This window comes from Eptesicus fuscus, chromosome 3 (genome assembly GCF_027574615.1).
Source record: "Eptesicus fuscus isolate TK198812 chromosome 3, DD_ASM_mEF_20220401, whole genome shotgun sequence".
NCBI lineage: Eukaryota > Metazoa > Chordata > Mammalia > Chiroptera > Vespertilionidae > Eptesicus > Eptesicus fuscus.
The window spans coordinates 55,711,444-55,736,325 of NC_072475.1; the positions used below are offsets into that span (position 1 = coordinate 55,711,444).

Here is a 24,882-nt window from a genome sequence, read left to right on the forward strand (position 1 = left end):
AAAAAAATGTTCCCACATTCAGCTGTAAGTGGATATAAATCTATTTAACTTGAAACAATTGTAAAAGATGCAGTAAATCATTATGCCTTTTAAAGATTATTCTGAGTTGTCCCTGATCTTTCCCTTTTTTCTCCATCCCGCCCTTACAAAACAAAATAAACAAATAAAAAACCCCAAACCCTATACAATGAATATAAGCCAAGCAAGAAGCCTGTGGCTTAAACCAACATTTATATTTTTCCCAGTTCAACTAGAAGTTCACTTTCACTAATTCCTCGTTAAGTTTTGATTTCAAGGACCACTGTATTAGAGAAGTGGACTAATTAGAGAAATGGACTATTTTCTCTCCTTTTCACTCTTCTGTTATCCAAAGGACTAACTAAATACGCCTCCCAAAACAGGTACAAGAAAGTGATCCCTGGCCCCTTGTCTCTCACCTAAAGTCCATTTCCCAGTTCTCTTCTGGGACTCTTTGTTACTTCCAACTTGCTATGGAGAATTCTTGAACCAGGATCGCTGCCTCATCATTGCTGCGAGGAACCAGAAACTTTGCAGACAGGGAGAGTCCCTGTTAGTTTCCTTCAGTTGCCAAACTAGATAAACTAGACCCTCTTTCTCTTGGGGCCACTATTAAATTTATTCTACTCTAATGATTGTACTTTGGCTCCAGTTAACAAAATCATACTACTTTTCATGCCTGTGTCCTTCCCCTTCTGTCTCCTCACTTCCCCAAGTGTCCTTGGCGAGGGGGAATTCCATGCAATTTCATGTCTGAGTCCTCCCCACCCTGCTGTAAAAGCTGATGCAAAAGCTTTGGCTCTAACATCCTGTCAACCGCCCTCCCCACAGCACGATTCCACTGATGCTCTCCTGTGCAGCCTGTGCACCATTCATTGTCCTGGGCCCTGCCCTTCTTAAGCAGAAACTCAGCTTGTCTCCTGCTTGGTCATCAACACACAGAATGACTCAGCAGGGGCTCTTTCATCGCCATCCACGGTGGATGGAACAGAACTTGCCAGGCCATACTATATGGATATTTGGAGTCCCCAGTGCCTGCACTCTATCTCATGATGAACGCAGGGACCAGGCTTTCTTCTTTTATGCTATGTCTCATAATAAAGACAGGTTTACGGAAAGAGTTTTCAGTAAATTGTTTTACATTTTAAAATATCATGTCATATAGCATTTGTATATACATTCGTTTCTAAATGAAGACTATGGAGGGTTCATCAAGGGAACGCTCTGAGGAAGGGACCCTTGATGGCCCAGGCCATTCAAAAACTAGGAAACGAACACAGTCGGAGTCAGTTTCCACATATTTGGTTAATCCTGAAAACACGAAGTGCTATCTAGTCTTATTGCTTATACTTTCTACTCATTTATTAATTTATAATCTTGGATGGGATGAAGTGGAGGGTAGATGAGGAAGTTGACTTTGAAATCAGGGGAAAGGAATGATGAGTATTTTTAATTCTACCTTTCCACTGTGCAGATCAGTGTTTTTGTATGTTAAAGTTCAGGCTTATGTCCACCCTTCTTTTTCACTTGGATAGGTTTGTAGTTCTATTTATTCTTCGTCAGCTCCCTGCTTGCACTTCTGAGCTGCATGATTTCAATGTTCTCAATCCTACTCTAGGACAGAAGCAATGCCATTAAACCTGATTTGGACAAATATGTGACTTAAATATTTAAAGTATTGTTTTCATAACCACAAGTTTCAAAACATGTTCTAGAAAACAAAGAGTGGATCATGTACAAACACAAAAAACAAAAACATTTTCCAAAACAAAAACAAAAAATAGAAAAAATAAAACATGAAATGCCTAGGTTTAATTGTTTTTCCACTAGCAGAACAAAGGGCAGTTAATAGTCATCTGATGCGGAGAATATACACCAGAAAGCAGCGTCGGCCTCAAAGTGCAATTAGTCCTTTTAGTCTCAGGAAATATTGGCGGCTGAGTGGTGGTAGGTATTGCAATCGCAGTTAAAACTCAATGCTCTATTAGGGTGATGTATCGGGTTTTATTCCATGGCTTCAAAAAGGACTTGGGACCAGGCCTTTACCAGGCCTATATATGGCTGCCTCCTTTTGGTGAGCACCCCTTAGCTTCCACAAGGGGTAGGAAATCAAGTAGGCCAGCTTTCTGAGGACTGCATTCTACAGTTGTAGAGGTCAGCAGAAAGTGGTACAGAGTTCAGAGAAACTGTAGGAAAGGTTTCTATTTGCCCTTTTGTATGAACCTGTTATATTCGCTTATCAATTTCAAACCAAGTGTAGACATAAAAGTAGCCCACAACTCTTACTGATTTTCCGGCAGGCTTCCCTCCCAGATGGACTCTGAGCTGCCAGTGAATTAGGGAGTAGCATTTCCTATACAGAACCTACGTGAGTCAAGTGCCTGTGACTGAGAGAAAGGCCTTCTCACCCACAGATTGCAAAGGGGTAACTGCTTTCTCTTAATGCACAGGTTCTGGTAAAAGATTTCTATACAAGATGTATAAAATGCTCTAAAAAAACTCGTCATCTAATTGTGCTTAGTCAAAACAATGTAATGCTTCGGTAGAGAAATCACTGTCCTAACTGGAGCACTCCAAGTTACTTATGATGCTTTCATATATATCTCTCTATTATAAAACTCTGAATTCGGAACGGGATAGAGTTCACTGTATGTGTAGATGGATCCTATAAAGAAACTATATCTAAGGAATCTAAACCATACTAGTTGGCATACATGACATCTCTGTTAAACAGAACTTTCTGCTTAAAATTTCAGCCAAGGCAGAAACCTTTTACCCTCACTTACAGTGAGCTGAAGTTTTGCCCCGTTACCCACTCTCTTTGGAACGCACAGTTAATATTCTGTATCAGCTCATATTCTCGTTATCCCTGCCCCTCTTGGTTATACTCTCTGGGGCTGTCTCCTTCTTTGTCTCTTCTGAATGGCCTTCTGGAAAGCCCTGGATGGAGGGTGATTTTTCTGCTGCTCAGACCCTGAATAACCACTGACGAGGGGCCCTCTCTCAATCCAGAGAACGGCCTGGGGTGAAATAATGAACAGAGTTAATTACAGCACATTCAGTCTTGCTTTGGTTCACACTGCGCTTCCATGTGAAACCTCCAGGGCGGGGACAGGGCTACGTCCCTGGGTTTGCCCTGTTGACGATGTAGCTCTTGACGTTGGGAACGGGCCGCACGTCGTTCTGATGCTTGCGGCGTTCTATGAAGCACGCCAGGCGGGAGGTGTCCAGGGGGATCTTGGAGTAGCTGCCGTTGTGGGGCTGCAGCCACGGGTGCTGCAGGCAGGTGGCCGCCGTGGGCCGCCTCCGGAAGTCTTCCTGTAGGATCACATTGATGAAATCTCTGGCGGCATTGCTCACGCCGCAGAAGTACTCGTGGGGGAAGCTGAAGTCCACCCGGCACACATTGATACACGTCTCTTCTTTGCTCTCGTCCAGGAAGGGGGAGACCCCACTCAGCATGACGTACGTCAGGACCCCAATGCTCCAGATGTCGGTGCCCAGGGACACAGGGATGCCTTGGATCACTTCCGGGGCGGCAAACTCGGGGTTGCCCAGCAGGTGGTGGATGTGGAAGTGACCCGAGATCTGGACAGCATCCTCCAAGTCGATGAGCTTCACTCGAGGCACTGGAATCCGCAGGTCAATGAGCAGGTTTTCAGGCTGAGGAGACAGTTACAAGGAGGCGGGGGGAAAAGAGAAGGCAAGTTCAGCTCTCCGTTCGACTATCAGTAGGACTCCATTAGTTCCAGCACAGTTCTGCTATATTTTGGTAAAGCCTCTAGTGTATGGGACATTCCCTCTGCAAAGCACATAGGAGGCTTCAAACTAAGCTTAACCGGGGTTGGGAGGTACTTCAAAGAAGTCCTTTGACATGGAAAATCATGTTTTCATAGGTATCCCTTACTTCTGCAGCGAATCAAGTGAAGAATAATGTATTCATTTTGGAGAACAGGGGCTTTCTTGAGCACCATGGAAAAGCTGACATCTATTTGCTTCCTTCTATAAAGTTAGAAGTAGTGGTTAAAGCTTGCCTACCTTCCCTCACCCCGAATGTCATTGTGAACTCACGAAAACACATTTAGATTGTGTGACAACCTCGTTTCTGTTTAATATTCATAAGGGTTCTAGTCTAAGTAAATAAAAGTGAATTAGAATTGACATCCCTCAAGGATCATGACTGGCAGGTTGGACTTGGTCACTTCCCTGCAAGGGTGACTGTTACTTTTTACCTTGATGTCCAAATGGGCCACCCTGCAGTTGTGAAGGTACTGCAGCGCTTCCATGATGTCTCGGATGTAGAAGGCTACCTTCTCTTCCATCAGCTCATCGTGATTCATAAGGTAGTCTAGGAGCCGGCCATCATCCATCCTGAAAGTAGGGAGGAAGAGGCAAAGGAAATATGTTTGTAAAGAAATAACACACATACAAATCTGTAAGGATCTTTCCTACCCCCTGTTATAGAGATCAAAGTGGTCATACAGGCATATTTTATCCAGAGCCCCTGAGTTTAGTTAGTCAGAACTGAAACAAACAAACAAACAAACAAACAAGGAAATAAAATTACCAATGTGGTGTGCTTCAGGGAAGACATCTGTATAACCTTGTTTAAGACACATTCTGTTTGGTTAACATTTAAAATTGCTCACGGCTAAAAAGATCCAACTCAAAGGTCCTTTGAGAGGTTAGGTTGTAGAATAGAGAAGTCTTCAGAGAGAGAGAGAGAGTGAAAGCTCCCTCAGCAATACCTGATTACCTGGAACCTGGGGGCTACCAGCAGCCCATAGGCTTTTCTTTGCTTCCTGCTACAAAGTCAGACGGAGGGGTTAGAGCTTGCCTACCTCCTCTCACCCCAAATGGCATTGTGAACTCACACACACACACACAAACACACAAACATTTAAATTGTGGCAGCCTAGTTTCTGTTTAATATTCACAAGGATTCTAATCTAAGCAAATAAGTGAATTAGAATTGACATCCCTCAAGGATTTTTATTTGCCAAGTTTTAGTTGGGGAAAACCAGGAAGAAGGCAAAGTTTTTCTTGGGCATTCTTGACCCCCTTTTGAATCCTTTGCCTTTTAGCAACTTTTCAACCTTAGAAACTGTGACTGAGAACAAGGTAGGAGGAGCCAGGCAGACCCTGATTTGAATCCTGATTCAGCCACTTGCAGGCTGGGAGCTTAGGGCAAGCCATTTAATTCTCTGTGTTATGGTTGCTTCATCTTTAAAGTGGCAATAATAATAACCACCACAGCAATAATACCTACTTCATTATGAGGAATGTGCAAGGACCAAGTGAGACAATGAGGCATCTTACCTTATAATAGACAAATATGCAAATTAACCACACCTTCACTACGCCCAAGCCACGCCCACCAACCAAGCCACGCCCACCAACCAAGCCACGCCCATCAACCACGCCCACCAGGAAACCGTTGCAGGGACGCTGGGGTGCGGCGGAGCCCAAGGCCCGGTAAGCCACCCGGGGCTTTCCGGGCCTTGGGCGCCAGCGGGGTGCCTGCTCCGATCGCAGGGACGCTGGGGTGCGGCCGAGCCCAAGGCCACCGCCCAGGGCCAAGCCGGGACCCTGAAAGAAGGTAGAAGGCGGTGGCCACAGCCAAGGCCTGGGTCCCCGGTGCTGGCAGAAAACTGGTGCAGGCAGCCAGGTGAATGAAGGTCTATTGCACGAATCTTCGTGCAAACAGGCTACTAGTGTACACATAATTGGCAGTAACAGTAAGTGCTCAATAAATGTCAACTACTTTCTTTTATTAAAAAATACGTTTTTGTTGATTTTTAGAGAGAGAGGAAAGAGAGAGAGAGAGAAAAAAATCCACCAACTGCCTCCAGCATGCCCCCTACTGGGGATCGAGCTGAAACCAGAATCATACCGGCGACCTCTTGATACTTGGGATGACATTCACCCACTGAGGCACTGGCCGGGCAATGTCACCTACTTTCAGGTACCTGTGCCCTCTTTAGCAAGGAGTGACCAGATTTCAGACAGTTATCCTCTAATGTGCACTGGGCTCTTAAAGGCACATCCTCAGGAAATGCCCAGGCAGAGAAGCTTGAGTAAGGGTCAGAAGTACTTTCAAGCACAGCTGAAATGCCTTTGGCCAAGTTTCCATTCTCCCCCAGCTTCTTCCTTCCTACAGGTCTCTTCTGCTCCCCTTGACAGGAGCAAAGGTTGGGACCAATGAAGACCTCCTTTACTTTCCTCCCTCTGACCCTGAGAGGCATGGGGTGGGCGTGGTGAGTATGGAATGAAGTCGTTTTGGGCTTGTGAGATGCATCCCCCTGGACTTCTTGGAACACTTAAGGGAGCAATTAACAGCAGCACTGCTCTGAGATCCGAAAGTCTCAGCCACCAAGTTCACACTTAGAGCAGATGCCCAGGCCTGCCATAGACTAGAGGATCGGGCAACTTAAGCAGACAACTAAAAAAGCTCTACCAACCATTTGGATGGTCACAGAAAGGGAGACCCACAGTCACAGCATAACCAAGATTTAGCATAGGAACTGTCTCTCACCTCAAGTCCTACCAAGTACCTTTCTAGGTTGTCACAGTAACTCTCTCCCAAATATGCATGTACCTACTATATTGAAACCATTCATTTAGCTATTGGTCTTCCTCATTCAATGTATAACTCTTCAAGGTCAAGAACTACTTTTTTCATCTTTTTAAAAATATATATATAATTTTTATTGATTTTTCAGAGAGAAAGGGAGAGAGATAGAGAGTTAGAAACATCGATCAGCTGCTTCCTGCAGGCCCCCCACTGGGATGTGCCCGCAACCAAGGTACATGCCCTTGACCGGAATCGAACCTGGGACCCTTCAGTCCGCAGGCTGACGCTCTATCCACTGAGCCAAACCGGTTTTGGCATACTTTTTTCATCTTTGTTCTTTCCACCCCAATTCAGGTCTACACAGTGCTTGGCACATAGTGAGTACTCAGTGCATGTTGATAAACTAGTTCAATTCAACCTTCATCTAGTTTAATCCCTGCAAACATCTCTGAGAAGTGATGTTGAGACTTCACAGATGAGAACCCTGAGGTCCAGGAAGCCACATACACTGCCCCAAACACGGAGCTGGGATTAGAACTCAGTTTCTTCATTCCAAGGGCTCCTCTCTCCATTGCACCAAGAGCCTGGTGATTGACACCTTCCCTGGGATGGTGATCTGCAATCTGAAGGAGCAAAGGTTCTGGGTTGCTGTCCCACCTTGGTATGCAAGTGATAATGCCTTTTATTGGAAGCATGCGCAAGTATAACATGTCTCTTGTTAACAAAGATAATTCACTGTCCACGGAATTCACCTTTTGAGTTAGGAAACTCCCAAACAAACAGGTTAGGCTCAGAAAGGCTGTTTGTAAGTGTATTTGCTAAGTCCAAAGTGACAATCTAGCTGTGTAACTATCAAAACAGAATTACCAATACTAACAGTGTTGGTTTTGTCTCCTCTTGTTTCTTTTCAACCAAGTTACAAATTTAGCCTAAGATGTTTGCATTTGGGCTTTTCTTTATTCATCATAAATAAAGTTATGATCAGTTACTTCTTCAAACACCCCCATACACATACAGCTACACCAACAATTTTCAACTTTTTTCATCTCATGGCACACATAAACTAATTACTAAAATTCTTCATAACACTAAAAATATATTTTTGCTCATCTGACAAAAAATACAGGTATAATTTTGATTCATTCACACTGGACAGCTACTGTTGTGTTGGCTGTTGTCAATTTTTTATTTGACAATCTAAAGGAAAAGAGGTCAGTGCCCCTGACTAAATAGTCAGGTACTGCATGTTGTAAAATTCTTGCAGCACACGGGTTGAAAATCGCTGAGCTAGACTAAGAAGCACACAAGAGCAAGACTAAAATGACAGTTGTAAGTTGTAAGTGCAGGTGCTTCTCTGCTGAACAGAGGTTCTGTGGAGCCATGCACAGCATTGGCCTTCGGTGCCAATGTCTGTCTCCTCCCCAGGCCGGGTCTCATCAGCACCAATCTGATAACATTTCTATGAGGGCTCAGCACTGCTGGAAAGACTTTCTTTAGTCTCTGTAAAGTCTTTCTACAGCACAGAGCATGCTCTCTGTTCTTAGCATGGGGTAGTGATGAGGAGAATGGGACCTCACTACTTTATTTGCTGTCTTCCGTGACCAAAATATATGGTTGCCTGAGTCCCTAGCAAATCTGGAATGAGTGGAACATTTTGAAGCTAAGGTTCCATCCTTGAAGGAATCTCTTGGACGGTAGACGGGATGTGATGGCAGTGGATTGATGCACAAACCCCCTCTCATTTCAACCACACCCCTGTCGATAAGCCTATTGTCCATCAGGTTTTTCTAAACTGCCTGGCTCAAGAGTCCACAATAGAAAGAAAATGAAAACTGAGTGAGAGAGACGTGGGTTCAAGTCTCAGCTTTTCCAATTCCTACTTTTAAGGAGCTTCCTTATCCTTGATTTTCTAATCTAAAAAAATGGGAATAACATTTTTATAAACTGGAGGGCAGAGTGCATGTGACACAGAACACTTTGTCAACTAAGACACTGTATTAAAGGTAACTGCCGGTAAATAACCCAAACAGCTGGGGACCACCTTAGCGAGACGACACCTGTACTTACAGTTCCAAAATCAGGATGTAGGACGTGGGAGACTCATAGGTGTCGTGGAGAGTGATGTACTGTGGGTGCTGCAGGTGCTGGAGTAGGGCAGCCTCATGGGCAGCCTGCTCCTTCTTCTTCATCTTTTTGCTGACGAATTTCACAGCCACATCTTTGCGGGTAGCTTTGTGGATGCACTTCTTCACTATGGAGAAACGGCCTCTGGAAAACAGAAGGGAGAAAGCATTTTGTCAAGATTCATTAGTCAACTGGGCATTATCTTATTCAAGGAAGTGTGACGTTTTCACTGAAGTGGTCAGATAGTAACATTTTATTAGGAATTCTGTTCTCCTGTACATTGGCCGCCCTGCCCTCTTATCCAGGGGAATACATTCCAACACTCTCAGGGGATGCTGAAACTGCAGACCCTACTGAACCCTAAATATACCATGTTTTTCCTATACATACTCACCTTTTTTTACGTAAAGGAAGCACTTTATGGCTTCTCTTTGGTGTGTCTGAATTGCTAGCATCACTACTCTCGAGCTTTGGGGCTATTTTTAAGTAAAATAAGAGTTACTTGAACACAAACACTGTGATACCACAATAGTTGATCTGATAACCGAGATAATTACTAAGTGATTAATGGGCAGGGAGCGTACACAGCGTGGAGATGCCGGACAAAGGGGTGGTTCATGTATTGGGAGGGAGGGATGGGATGGTGGGAGATCTCATCAAGCTACTCTAAACAGGGCATAATTTAAAGCTTATAAATTATTTCTTTCTGGAATTTTCCATTTGATATTTTCAGACCACAGTTGACTATGGGTAAATGAAACAGTGGAAAGTGAAACCATGGATAAGGGGGGCCTACTGTATTTTTAATTATAATGTTTTCATTCAGAAACACCGTTTTTCCTTCCTTAGCATTTTGGGTTTCTTTGAGATGCAAAAATATTTTTCCATCCTTTTGAACATCAACCACAGGTCCAGTTTTCTTTTCTAAACAGAATATCTATATATACAAAAGGCTAACATGCTAAGTGTCTAACTTTCTGGCTGGTCACTATGACGTGCACTGACCACCAGGGGACAGACACTCAATGCAGGAGCTGCCGTGACGCGCACTGGCCATTTACAGAGAAATAGCATCGTGGACCTGGTGCCCACAAAGCAACACTTGTCTTCCCCGAAGTGGGACACAGGCCCCGCCACCACCCTGAAGCAACACCTCACCAAATCACAGCCGATGCTGCTGAGACCCCATGGCGCAAAATGCAGCCCACAGCCCAGCCCAGCCCCGAAACAGTCGCTGTGGGCGCCAGGTAATGACATCACATAGCAATGCCCAGCTTCCTCTCCCTAGTGACTAGTCTCCTTGGAGTTTCTTCAGCCCACGAACATGACTTGCTTTATAGCCAGGTAGAAACATTTTGTACTTTAACCAAATGTCTGTGAAGCATTTCCTGTGCCTCATCTCATTTGATCCTCACAGAAGTCCTGGAGTAGGTAGATAGGAGACTCAGTGGAATCCTATTTTATTTTCATTAGCTGGAAAATGGAGATTTAGAAAGCTTAGAAACTTGACCTGACTGAAAAGAAGTAAGAAATGGTGGACCTTGAAAATGACTTCAGGTTTTCTTACTGTGCTGAATATAGTCAAACACTGCTGCAGTTGAATATTTTACCCTTTGTTCTCCCTGTGTGATCTACAATAATAATCTGCTTCGTGTTGATATTTACTGCTATGTTGCTGACAATTACCTGAAAGAGAAGTTGGGGTACTTCACTGGGCTGGAAAAAGTTTAGTTAAATCAGAAAGCAGGTCTAATTAAGCAAGTTTATCTATAATAATAAATGCATAATATGCTAATTAGACCAGACAGTCAAACAACCTTCCAGATGTCATTTCAAACATCATTCTGAAGTCCTTCCGGATGAAGCCATGGTGGCGGGGGCTGAGGGAAAGGTGGTTAGGAGTGATCAGGCAGGCAGGCGAGTGGTTAGGGGTGATGAGGCAGGCAGGCGAGCAGTTAGGGGCAATCAGGCAGGCAGGCAAGTGGTTAGGGGCAACCAGGCAGGCAGGCAGACGCAGTTAGGGGCGATCAGGCAGTCAGGCAGAGTGGTTAGGAGCCAGCAGTCCCAGATTGTGAGAGGGATGTCTTACTGCCAGTTTAGGCCTGCGGGATTGGGCCTAAACCAGCAGTCGGACATACCCCGAGGGGTCCTGGATAGCAAGAGGGTGCAGGCCAGGCTGAGGGATGCCCCCGCCGATGCACAAATTTTGTGCACCAGGCCTCTAGTATATATATATATATAAAGCTCTTGCTGGCGCCAATCTCATGCATGTGTTTCAATCTGTCATTGTCGATCCTGAATTTGGTTGACACGGTCAGTATAGAGAAAGGGCGAATAGCGATATTAAAATATTTATCCTAATTCATTTCCTTTCAATGTGCACAAATCTGTGCACCGGGCCTCTAGTATTTCTATAAAATACAATGATAACAACAGTAACAATTTTAAAAGAGGAATTCTACTTTTAATCATTTAAAAATATTTTAAAGAGGCTATTTTTAATTTAATTTTGTATTTATTATTTTAAGGGAAATTTCTAATATACACAACAATAGAAAGGACACTATAATAGACATTCTATGCACCTAGTAGCCCACTTCAATAATTATCAACATTTTGCCAACCTTGTTTCATCTATTCATTTCCTGCCTTCTGCTTTTTTTAAGTGTTTTTAAGCAGAATTCATATAACATGTTATTTCACTCATTAATACTTCAGTTTGCATCTTTAATTGACAAAGACATTTAACAAGTATATGCCACCCTCTATTTTTACATCTACCAAAATTAACCACAACTAAAAGAAAGGAAATGTTCCCAGGCGCAGCCGTAGCCCTATGGAGGGTAGTAAGAGAGTGAAATAGAAGGAGGGGGGTGATCAGCAATGGAAGCAAAGAAAGAGAGGGTCAAAGAGGTGGCAAGCCAGTGCCATCAAGGCCTGTCCATGAGGTGCCCTAACACATCAACAGAGGAGTGAATGGTCTGAAGAGCAGTTCATTCCCTTAGCTGAAACGAACACATCTGACACCATGACCATGACCAAGACTGTCCAACTGACTCCTTGACCTGGCTCTGTGCTCACCAAGCAACTTTCTGACAATAATTGTGGGGGTTTTGTTTGTTTGTTTGTTTTTTGCTATAGATTTTCCCCCAAAAGAGAATGTGCTAATCAATAAAACAAGTATCAGGCAAATATTAATTAAATGCCAGACACCATTCTTGGCCCAGTGAACAAGTATTTGGTCAAACTGAAAGTTTTATTTTACATCATATATTAACACATTTGTCGTTCTGTGAGTTTGAGTATGATAAGGCAGTCCTTCCAGAGGACCTTGAGTGCTGAGGACAGACCACCTGATTTTGTGGCGATGTCGAAGAACTGCTGCCTTCATTTTTGTTTGTGTTGGTGAAAGTTGTGCATCCCCATGTTTACAGTCATTTAGCTTTACAAGGTTTGCTATTAAAAACAATAGTGTCCCATCATTCCACCATCTCCATTTGTCCTCCCCTAGAGGCAGTTTAATATACAAGTTTAATATATTTTAGCTGATTATTTAGATATTTGCTTCTGTGACTCTAAATATAGTATGTTTTGAGTGACTATTTACTTTTTTCAGTTTTAATTATTATCTGCTGACATCTCACTGTTTCCTCCCTCTGTCTCCACCCCACAGCCACTTTCCCCATCCCCTGTTTCCCAACAGAATTATATTGTTATAAATGTTTAGTATTTACATTCCTGGAACTACATCAGTGCTATTCACAAGTGAACGTCTAGTAAACTATGCATATCTTTCCTTTTTACAGTAGAATGCATTCTTCAATCAGTTCCAACAGATTGCATGGGAAATAAGTTGAGACATGTGTATCTCTAATGCTTATTCTACCTACATACTTGATTGCTAGTTTAGCTGAATAATTCCAGGTGGAAAAGAATTCATTTACAATTTTGAAGCAATTATTCCATTGCCTTCTAACTTCTACTGTAATGGATGATGTTAACTGTTGCCTGAGGCTAAAGCAAACAGCAGTTAGCATATTAATGCAAAAAGACCTGTTGGAAGACCAATGGACTTTGATATTCAGCAGGGTTGAAAATCAGCATAATATTGCCCTGCTGTGGGCTCAATGGCTCAAGGCAATTTCCTAACCTGATAATCCTTATACTGTTTACCAAACTTTACCTTTGATCTGCCTGTATGCATTGTTAAAGGACAAATACGTATTTAAGTAAATAAAAAGCAGACAGGCCAGAAGTCGGGGTGTCTCTTCAAGAAAGAGACTCCACCTGGCCCCCACCCCTTAATAATTCATATTTTTGTCTAGTGTTTTCATTTGTGTGTTGGTCCCTCCTTCAGATCCTGAACCTAGCCGTCCAGGTCTTGGCAATTAGCTCCTTGAACAGGTACTGGGGGAGAAGATTCGCCTGAGCAAAATACAAAGTGAAAAAGGAAAAGTGGAAATTCACTGGAAAGGTGGGAAGTTCACCATGCACAGAGCCCGTGCCAGCTTCAGAGTTGCGACTGTAAGTGGACAGGGATGTTTTTAATCAGCCAGGTTATAATGGGGCAGAATTCGAGTAAAGGAGAAAAATATTATTGTAGACTTTTGGCTTGAATGCTCAAGGATAAAGGAATTAAGGTGTCAGAGGTACTCTCTTACAGTTTTTGCATATGATTTTAGAACATAGTCCCTGGTTTCCTGACGAGGGTACCTTAGATGTTGAAGGTTGAGAAAGAGTAGGTCGGAATTTGAAAATAGCTCATCAGCAGGGGAAAAATTTGCCCTCGGATAGTTTCTCTTTGTGGAGCATGGTATTGCATTTGCTAGAATCTTTTAGAGAGGCAAAAGAGGATAAACCTCCTCCCCTTGCACACTCCGCTCCTAAAGAGGAGCAGAAAGAAAAAATGGAGGAGTGACCTTCATGTCCCACTCCACCTCCGCATCATGATCTTGAAATATTTAATTCACCACTAATAGAATCAACTGTGCATAGAGCTATCCGAGAGGGATTAAAGGTCATGACGGTGGAGGAGAGACTTGCTTTTCCTATTATACAGGTAGCTAATCCACATTACCTAAATCAAATAATAAGACAGCATGACAAATTTGACTTTAAGATGATAAAGGCCTTGTGTGAGAGTGTAGTACAAAATGGTCCTACCGCTCCATTTACTGGAGAAATTATGACTAACATTTCTGAAGCATACCTACCTCCTTTCGATTGGTATTCTTTGGCCTGTGCAGCCCTGGATGGAGGAGATTATTTGTTATGGAAGGGAGAATTTTTAGAGAGATGTCAAGAGCAGGCTCATGCTAATCGAGGGCAGAATGTTCAAATAATTTTTGAGATGTTAGCAGGACAAGGACAATACAGTGACTTGCAGAATCAGCTACAGTATGCGCAATAAGCTTATGAGCAGATTAGACTTTGTGGGAGAAAAGCCTGGTGGACGTTACCAGCAAAAGGGGATCCTGAGGGAGCTTCTGGTGAGTGTAGGCAGGGACTTTTGTGGCTCACCTCACTCGAGCAGTGAGACAACAAATACAACATGAAACAGCAGGAGACATTTTAATTCAGCAATTAGCCTATGAAAATGCCAATGCTGATTGTAAGAAATGTCTGACACCTCTAAGAAAAAATGGTACCATTACAGAAATAATTTGAGTTTGTCAGGATGTGGGATCAGGCATTTTTCAAGCAAACTTACTAGCTGCCACTGTAATGGCAGGGAGTAAAAAATGTTTTAATTGTGGAAAGCCAGGACATTTCAAAAAGGAGTGTGGGCCACCAAAATGGGCTCAGGGTGGAGCCCAAGGAAAAGGCCTGAGCGGAATCGCCTCCTGATTCAAATAACGCAGATCCAACCTCTTTATGTCCTAGATGTCAAAAAGGAAATCATTGGGCTAGTCAATGTAGATCTAAATTTCATAGAAATGGGCAGCCGTTAAATTGAGACATAGGGAATGACCAGCCGCAGGGAATCGGCCAGAGGGGCTTCTCCTAGCCCCGTCAACAACAGGGGGTTCATGCCCTGAGAGGCCCACAGTGGATTCCCTCATCCGAGCCACTTCAGGATATTCACAAGTGAACGTCTAGTAAACTATGCGCAGGCCTGGATCTCAACAGCACAGTAGCAGTCACTCTGACCCCTGATATGGCTTGGCAAGCTGTTCCTACAGGAACTTGGGTGCCTGTGCCACAGGGAACGTTAGGATTAGTTTTAGGAAGAAGTGGAAACACTCTGAAAGGACTAACTGTTTTGCCTGGAGTCATAGATTCAGACTGAGGGAGAAATCAAGGTAATACTAGAATGCAAACATATTCAAATTACTCCAGTACAAAGGATTGCGCAGCTCCTACTTTTACCTTATATTCAGCAAGGTGAAGCTATAAATAGGAAAAGAGGAACGCAAGGATTTGGAAGCTCAGGTATCTATTGGGTACATGAGATTAGTAAAACCCATCCTATGATTAATTTAAGAATAGAGAGAAAACTGTTTAAGGGTTTATTAGACACTGGAGCAGATGTCAGTGTTATTAGTAAAGAATTCTGGCCTCCAAGTTGGTCCATGGTAGAAGGTATGGGCTCTATTATGGGGGTTGGAGTTCCTGATAATACGCAACATGGTGTTTCAGTGTTAAAGTGGCAAGGTGAGGAAGGACAAACAGGATGGTTTCAGCCGTACATAGTCTCTGGAATTGCAGTCAACTTATGGGGCCGGAATGTTTTAGAAGGTTTATAAGCTTGTATTATTATTGGCAAGGGACAGCAGTTATAACTCATACTAGAGGCCTGGTGCACGAAATTCATGCACGGGGGGGGTACCCTCAGCCCAGCCTGCACCCTCCCCAATTTGGAACCCTTCGGGGGACATCCCTCTCACAATCCAGGACCACTGGCTTCTAACTGCTCACCTGCCAGCCTGCCTGATCACCCCTAACTGGCCCCCTCTGCTGGCCTGGTCACCCTCAACTGCCCCCCACCAGCCTGGTCACCCCCAACTGCCCCCAACCCCTCAGGCCTGGTTGCCTCACACAGCCTGCGGCTCAGTCGTTTGGTCGCCCCTCACTAACCCCCTGCTGGCCTGGTCACCCCAACTGCCCCCCTACTGGTGTAGTTGCCCCCAACTGATCCCCGCTTCCGCTGGCCTGGTTGCCCCTAACTGCTCCCCACCAGCCTGGTCACCCCTTACTGCACCCACCCCCTGCCTGCATGGTTGCCCCCAACTGCCCCACCATGCCAGCCTGGTCGCCCCTCACTGCCCCCCCTGCCAGTCTGGTCACCCTCAACTGCACCCCTCCCCCATGAGCCTGGTCTCCCCACACAGCCTGCTGCTCGGTCATTTGGTCACCCCTCACTAACCCCCGTGTTGGCCTGGTTGCCATACGCAGCCTGCTGCTCAGACGTTTGGTCGCCCCTCACTGACCCCCTTGCTGGCCTGGTTGCCCCATGCAGCCTGCTGCTCAGTCATTTGGTCACCCCTCACTGCTGCCCCCCTCCTCCCAGCCAGCCTGGTCCCCCCACACAGCCTGTTCAGTCGTCCGTTCAGTTGTTTTGGATGTGATGGTCGCTTAGCCTTTTATATATATAGATGGAATATCAATCTGGTCAAGACTTAGAAAAAAATAATCAGGAAATTAAAGAATCCATTCAAGCCAAAGGAAACCCAGGAAGACGAGGATTAGGATATCAAACTTTTTAGGAATGGTCACTGCTCAGTCTCTTTGCCCCCATGCTGATCCTATACAATGGAAAGATGATAGACCTATATGGGTGGATCAGTAGCTATTAACCTAGGAGAAATTAGGTCATATTAATGAATTAATAAGGAACAAGTAGAGGCTGGCCACATAGAGCCTACCAATAATCGTTGGAGTACTCCTGTATTGACAATACCTAAGAAGGCATCAGGAAAGTGGTGATTATTATATGATCTAAGAGCAGTTGATGCTACTGTGCATAGCATGGGAGCTTTATATCCTGGACTCCCAGTGTCTTCACAAATACCTCTAGATTGGTCTCTTCTTTTTTTTAATATATTTTATTAATTTTTTACAGAGAGGAAGAGAGAGGGATAGAGAGTTAGAAACATCGATGAGAGAGAAACATCGATCAGCTGCCTCTTGCACACCCCCTACTGGGGATGTGCCCGCAACCAGAGTACATGCCCTTGACCGGAATCGAACCTGGGACCCTTGAGTCCGCAGGCCGATGCTCTATCCACTGAGCCAAACCGGTTTCGGCTAGATTGGTCTCTTATTGTAGTAGATCTCAAGAATAGTTTTTTCACCATTCCCTTGGCACCTCAAGATAAACAAAGATTTGCCTTTTCAGTGCCATCTATTAATAATATAGAGCCTATGAAAAGATATCAATGGAAAGTTTTATCTCAAGGAATGGCCAATAGCCCCACCTTGTGTTAAAAATATGTAGTAGCTCAAGCTATTCAACCTTTAAGGGACAAATATTCCCAACATTATATTATCCATTACATGGATGACTTGCTCTTAGCGAGTCCACTGGAAGAGCAGACTTTAGCAATGTTTTCCCAATTAGAAAAGGAACTCCCTAAATGGGGCTTAATGATTGCTCCATAAAAGGTACAGAGAGAAACACCCTTCAAATATCTAGGAACCATAATTGAAAACCATTGTATTAGGCCTCAAAACGTAGAAATATGAAAAGATTGCCTTAAGACCTTAAATGACTTTCAAAAATTATTAGGGGGCATTAATTGGTTAAGACCTTATCTAAAAATCTCTATGGGAGAAATGACAAATTTATTCAATATACTTAGGGGTGTCTCTAATCTTTCCTCACCCCAAACATTAACAGATGAAGGTAGGAAGGAGTTACTAAGAATTGAGCAGGCAATTTCCTCAGCCCAAGTAGCATGGGTACAGCTTGCATTACCTTTATTAGGACAGATTAATCCTACTGCAAAAAGTCCCACTGGAGTTATTTTCCAAAATAGGAACTCTCCAACTATTATTGAGTGGGTCCACCTAGGGCATCAATCCTCTAAAACTGTGGTTACATATATAGAACTCATGGCTCAATTAATATCTCAACTCAGAAAGTGCTGCAGGCAGCTTAGAGGAGAAGAACCCCAATGCATATATCTTCCCCTCACTGGAAAGCAGTTAGAAATGTTATTTCAAACTGATTTAAATTGGCAAATTGGGCTAAGTGGATATTCAGGGGAACTTAGTTGCCAGTTACTAAAAAACAAACTACTACAATTTTTATATTACACCCCTATTATTATACCAAAAAATAGTAGGCAGGAACCTATTCCTGGAGCATTAACTGTTTCTACTGATGGTTCATCTAATGGTAAAGCTGCTTATCATACAATGGACTCAGACTGAGTCATCCAGACAAGTCATACTTCTGTGCAAATAACTGAATTAGAAGCTATCAAGGTTGCATTGCAGGATTTTCAAGAGCCTCTTAATATTATTTCTGATTCTGCCTATTCTGCTGGCCTGGTAAACAGAATTGAGACTGCTCGATTAAAATGGCTCAGTGACCAAAGTCTATTTATATTATTTAAACAGGTACAGCAAATTGTACAGCAAAGACAATATCCCTTTTATATTACCCATATCAGGGCTCATACCACCCTGCCTGGTCCTTTAACAAAAGGAAATGCATATGCTGATCAATTGGTCGCTTTATTAAAACAGCTTTTACATCAACCTGCCAAAACGTTGTCTAAACAATTCTCAATCACTCAGATTATCAAGGAATGTCCCACTTGCATGTTACATCTGCCTCAAGGGCCTAATACAGGAATTAACACTTGAGGATTAATAAGGGACCATATCTGGCAAATGGATGTAATACACTATACTTCTTTAGGATGCCTTGGGGCATTGCAAGTCTCTGTAGACACTTTTTCAAAGATCCGATGGGCCACTGTATCTACAGGAGAAATGGCAAAACAGGTCATTAATCATTGCCTAGTTGCTTTGCCATCATGGGAATTCCAAAAATTATTAAAACTGATAATGTACCCGCATACACGAGCTGTAATTTCCAGCAATTTTGCAAAAAATGGAAAATTCAGCACATTACGGGAATACCATACAATTCCCAAGGACAGGCAATTATAGAATGCAAACATCAGCAGCTAAAATCCCAACCTGAAAAACAAAAAGGCGGAATAGTGGTGTTGGCAAAATTTCCTGTAGGTAGGCTATACCAAGCCTTAATTACTTCAAATTTTTTCACTTGTAATGCTGATGGAAAGACACCTATGGAATTACACTGGTGTCAGAATAAACCAAAGAAAAATGGTTTGGTTAAATGGAAAGATCCTGAGTTGGTTTATGGAAGTGTCCCGACTCCTTGTTAACATTTGGTCAAGGATATGCTTGTGTATTTCCAGAAAACTCCTCCAAGCCCATGTGGATTCCTACAAGGAACATTAAACTTCAACATGGATCTGAGAGAGGATCTGACCAGACTAATGAGGACCTTGCACCTGGAGCCTCATCCTGATTCTGTGGCTGCAGACAGACAACTACTCCAGCCCCAAAAAACACTAGCCCCAGGCAACACGCTGAAGATAAGGAATGGGAGGAGAATGAGACAGATGAGAAACAGTCCGGAGATGGCCTGGAGGATGGTGAAGAAGACAGTCCAGAAAGCTGAGCAAATTTGTGAGGAGACAAAAACCCCAAGAACACCTGAGAATGTTTTCCCTGCCATGCTAGCAGCCATCAGTTGTGTGGTAATACTACCAGGTGCAAATGGGAAAGTATATTGGACTTATGTTCCTGACCCTCCATGGGTGAGACCCCTTACTTGGGTGGATCCCCTGTCTAGTATAGTCACCAATAATACCAAGCACCATGGTCATCCAGGGGGACCACAGGTGGGACAAGGAAGTATCTGGGCGAAATATAATTACACAGGTGTTGCCACCCAACTTCCCTTTTGTATGACACAGAATCCAACTGCTGCTTCTTTGTGTGTAGAATTAAAGAAGGGTTCCTTGTTAGCATGGACACCAAAGGAGAGGGAAGCAAAAGCCCAAATACATCTACTATCACTAATTGCTCCTGGGAAAGGTACTGAAAATGTAACATTACTAAGTCATCCCTGCTGCCCTCCGCGCCCCCCCTCCCCCGCTAAGCCATTATGTAAATGTTTTATGAATGGCATCCCACAGGGGAAGAAATCAATTGGCAAGACTGTTATAGTGACCACCCCACCAGCAGTAAGCTTAGTAACAGTTTTTCCTTTGTGGATTGGAGCCCCTATGGGTCTGCATATAGTAACAACTGCATCCTAACATGGAAGGGGACCCCATCCTATCTATATGTTGAATCTAATCACTCCATCTCATGGCATGGAGGAGGATTTGTTGGATCTCAATTACAACATGATAATTGGCCCCTACAAAACATGCAATGGAAATTAGCTGCTGCATTTGCACCTATAAAATGGTATAGTTTTAACTATAGCTTAAATAACTCTATTCATACCTTATGGGGAACTCCCAATAAGACAGTATTTGCCACTGCTTGTGTATTTGATCCTTTTGTACTTCTCTCAGGCCCCATCCAGGTGCGCCTTAATACAACGAGCCACTTGTATGAGGTGTCATGCACAGGCTGCACACTATCCCTTTGTATTAATTCTACATTCCAAAAAGATTCCCTCATGATTTTAAAACAACCTGCTTTCACTTGGGTTCCTACTGACCTAACCAAGCCTTGGGAATCTCATCAAACCTACCAACTGTTACATGACCTGGTAAAAATATTAAAACGACAAAAAAGATTTCTTTGGAATGTTAATTGCAGGACTCTTTGCTCTAGTAGTGTTGCTTACTTCTGTAGGAATTGCTGCTTCATCCATGGTACAAACTGTTCAAACTTCTCAGTTTATACAAGTTAAGGAAAATGTAACTAAGACCTTGTCCATAGAAAAAAGAAGTGACAGCTAATTTGAAATAGAATTATTGGCACTAAAATCTACAGTTCTATGGATGGGTGATAATATCCATAGCTTAGAGCTATGAATGTCCTTACAGTGTCACTATAATTTTTTCCAGATTTGTGTTACCCCTGTTCCCTACACCCTTGGGAATCAATAAAAAAGCACCTTCTTGGTGCTTGGGGTAATGGTAACACAACACTTGATATTTTAAAATTACAGCAGCATATTGTACAATTGTCTCAGGCTAAATTACAAACAAGTTCCTTAGATGCCTGGAAGCAATTTAAAAAGGACATGAAATAATTTAATCCCTTTTACTGGATCTCCCTACATTTGCCTCTTAGTATAATCACTATTGTCTGTCTCATTCTTGTTCTTATATGTTTAATTCTAGTCTGCAGATGCAAAAAGAAAAGTCTTAAAAGGACTCGAGCCCTGCAGACAACATGCACCTTTCAAGATTTATTATGAAAACAAAAAGGGGGAAATGCTGGAGGATAAAGCAAACAGCAACTAGCATATTAATGTAAAAAGACCTGTTGGAAGGCCAATAGACTTTGATATTCAGCAGGGCTGAAAATCAGCATAATACTGCCCTGCTGTGGGCTCAGTGGTTCAAGGCAATTTCCTAACCTGATAATCCTTACGTTTTATCTACCTGTATGCATTGCTAAAGGGCAAATGTGTATTCAAGTAAATAAAAAGTGGAATGGCCAGAAGTTGGGGTGTCTCTTCAAGAAAGAGACTCCACCTGGCCCCACCCCTTAATAATTCATATTTTTGTCTAGTGTTTTCATTTGTGCGTTAGCCCCTTCTTTCAGCTCCTGAACCTAGCCATGCAGGTCGCAGCAAACTGTCAATGTCCAGAGCATTATAATCCCTAATTCTTTCTATACATCCCTGATGAAGGCATTTAGCCCTCTCCTCATTGAGATTTCCCTCATATTCTTTGGCTCCTGTAGACCCCTTTGTGTGGTTCCTCTGGCCAAAAATATGGGACTCCCTGAGTTTTAGCTTCCTGCATCATCAGAGAGCTCTGCATGAGTGTCCTTGGGGTAAAGCAGTGAGAGAAAGAACTGTATGTGTGGGATGTGACAGGGAAATTTCCCTGTGCTCCTCAGCTCAAAGGGACCCCTCTCCCTGTCTTTTGGCCAGAAAGGCAGTTTTCTCTTGGAGTATTTCCTCGCTGAGCATGCTGCACAGTGTCCTGATGTGGCTCACCTGTGGGGCAAAGGAGAAAAGAACAAACAAATAGAAAACTCACAGCCACTGCCCTTGTCTTTTGTCAAGTGTTGACTTCCCCGGTTTGCCTGTTTGTTTGTTGTTTGTTTGTTGTGGTGTGTGTGTGTGTGTGTTTCCAGAATTCTCAAATAGTTGCTTTTTTGTATTTTTCCCCAGGAATTCTGGTTGTGATTCAGTGGGAGAGAAAGGCTACAATGGCTTCCTCCATCTAGGCTCATTGTAAGAACTGGGACTAAAGAGCTATTTGAAAGCTCTGAGTGTGGGTAAGAGCTGGGCCCTCAGCACCCAGCGTGCACACAGTCTCCTCACCGCCTGGCTAGGGGTCTGCCCTCGCTGTGCTGGTGTCCCTGAGAACAGACGCTACCTGCTCTGCTCTCACCAGAGAACAAGCCTCAAGCCTTCCGTGGGTGGAGGAGGACAATCACACAGCAGCCTGACGCTGGGAGGAGATTGGAGCCACAGCTTTTCCTCACACAGAGTTCAGCCAGTCCTTCCAACCTTAGCATCCTCTTTACACCTGTTTCCAGAGGTTTTGGGTGCTGCCGGTACCTGAGCCTCTGGGGAACTCCGCTGTAAGTAACAAGGGCTCCCACTTGACCCCACGACTGACTTGGACGGAGTTTTCTCAGGTTTCCCAGGTCATTTGCCATCCTCTCCACCTGTTTTTCTGCTTCTAAAAGTTTATTATTGTTATCTCTTCTTCTAACGTCCTTGTCCTTTTGTGCCTGCTTTAAAAATCGTTATACAATAGATTTAGTGAAGTCTTAGGAGGGAGTGAAAGGGTAGCCCGGTACTGCAACCCTTAAGCCACGAGTTTGACATGCTTGCACCAGTCAGCATTCCCAGGGGATAATTCTCTGGCTTCCTTCAACTGCACTGGGGCCTATATAGCTTATTTCCGGTTAATATGCCATGCTCAGGTGCTCCTTGCTTCTTTGGATAGGCTATAGGAGTGAAGCTACTTATTTTTGCACCATGATTTTTATAATATTTAGTTACCAAAGAGCGATTTTTAAAAAGCTACTCATGTGTGCTTAGAATTCTAGGTGTAGATGTGATGGAGAAAGTGGGCTCACGTCTATGGCTCCGGCACATATATCTTTCATGTGTCTCATGTGTCTACATGTTTTATTTCCATTCTAGTAACATACAGCATGTTTAAAAGATCTTCTGAGAATATGAGCACTCTCTTAGGGATAGAGGAAAAGTTTTAGGTTGTTGGAGATGTGATTTTTGAAAAACCACAGATTGCTTTTGTTACAGGACTCCAGCGCAGGAGGAATAGGAAAACTGAGACAGGAAAGTTAAAACAAGGCCAAACAGTGTGGGCTATTTGCAGCCAGTTTGTAACTAACAAGACCTCATCTTCCCCAGCCAAGGACACAGAGCAAATCTCCCTAAGCAGAGAAGCCAGCAGTCTCAAGGCTTGGCAAGGTAAAGCTGCCAGGTCCTTCTCATGAATTCTGGGAAGGCCACAACAAAGTAAAAAGGGACCTTGAGAATTAATCTGCATCAAAACAGTCAGCAGAGGAACTTGAAACCTATAGACAGAACTGTCTATAACACCTCGGACTCCCACCCAACTTGCTCTTCATATTAGCTGAGAGCCCTTCTCTGCTTCATAAGCCAGATGTATAGGTGTGCTTGCTTTGCTTTTTCAATAAAGGTGCATGCTTTAATTGTTTTACTAAATTGGCTTTTCACAACGCAGTCAAGGTCTCTGGTATAAATTCATGTATATAAGAAGACAAGGATGGAGGTTGGAGACAGACCCCTCCCACGTACTCAGGGGGCTGTCCAGTACCACCGCTCTGGTGTCCTTGAGAGGTGTCTCTAACATTTTGAACAGATCAGAAAATTGATCTGCCCTTTGAGAAATATCAAAACATCCATCTCTTCTAGGTAAATCATGCCTTAGCCCAAGGCCATCAGCAGCTAATTTATGTCTGGGGAGGTATTAATGGGGCAGCCAGGTGATGGAACCCGTTTGACCTGCTCATAATTAGGGTCATAGCTAGCTTCACAAACTTCAATATCACGGAGCAAACTAGATTTCAATCATGACTGCAGCTTATTTTTGACAAAAGTTGCTATGATGCGAAACAACAGAAGCTAGCAATCAAGCACAGGCTTAGAGTCAGGGAGCCTGGGGTTTGAATCATGGCTCTATGTTACTAGTGCGGGACCTTGAGGAAGTTACTTACTACCCCCCCCCCCCCCACCCCCAGCCCCCGGGACTGAGTTTCCATTTACTGGAAGTTTACTCAAACACTGTCCCAGTGTGCTAAGGATCAGATTGTACAACTTTTGTATAATATCTGCATAGTATCTTGCCAGAAGCCAATTCCAGCATGTCATAATTGCACGAGTTTCATCAAAAGGTTGATGGAACTTGGGGACTCAACAAGGGCTGAGTCACATATGTTATCACCTGTTGGAATGGCTGAGGGCATTTTCCCCAAACCTGAAAGGGATGATTGTTTGCTGCCAGACAGCTCAGGGCATCTTAATCTACATGTTATTGCCTCCTACTGGCCAAACACCTGAACAGCCGTAGGCTATTCCCCAATCTGACAATGCTTCTGTACCCTACCCTTTGAAGTGTATTATCTCCACCTTGCCTTAGGACAAATTGTGTTAATAAAAAGCAAGTGTCCTGAGACAAGGAGAACTTTAGCTCCTTTAGCTAAAGCTCCTCTGACCCCCAATGCCATCTCTGGACTCCTACTTAATCTACGCACAGCCTTTCTCCAGATTGCTGAACCCTTCTTAATGCTGGAACAAGAACCCCGGCAGTATCTGGAACACTATAGATACTCAATAAGCATCATCATCACCATCATCATCATCAACACACAAATTTCCATCGGCCTTTTGTCAGAGAAGATAGAAATGTGGGGCTAAAGTTGCTTTTTGGTGAAAGGTGCTATAATGAAAGGCAGTGGTTTACATTGTGGCCACTGCCTAA

At 43.5% G+C, this 24,882-nt stretch overlaps 1 protein-coding gene across 4 annotated transcripts in view; it reads right to left on the bottom strand.

The window, feature by feature from the left end:
• Positions 1 to 3,135: 3,135 nt before the first annotated feature.
• Positions 3,136 to 24,882, bottom strand: part of KALRN (kalirin RhoGEF kinase) — a 664,115-nt gene continuing 642,368 nt past the window's right edge. For all 4 annotated transcript variants that reach the window (XM_028131137.2, XM_008155509.3, XM_028131145.2 and 1 more), the window contains 3 exons: positions 8,660 to 8,860; positions 4,251 to 4,389; positions 3,136 to 3,681 (listed from right to left, as the gene is read on the bottom strand). In XM_028131137.2, coding sequence (XP_027986938.2) covers positions 3,136 to 3,681; positions 4,251 to 4,389; positions 8,660 to 8,860 — 886 coding nt within the window. The remainder of the gene's footprint in view (positions 3,682 to 4,250; positions 4,390 to 8,659; positions 8,861 to 24,882) is intronic.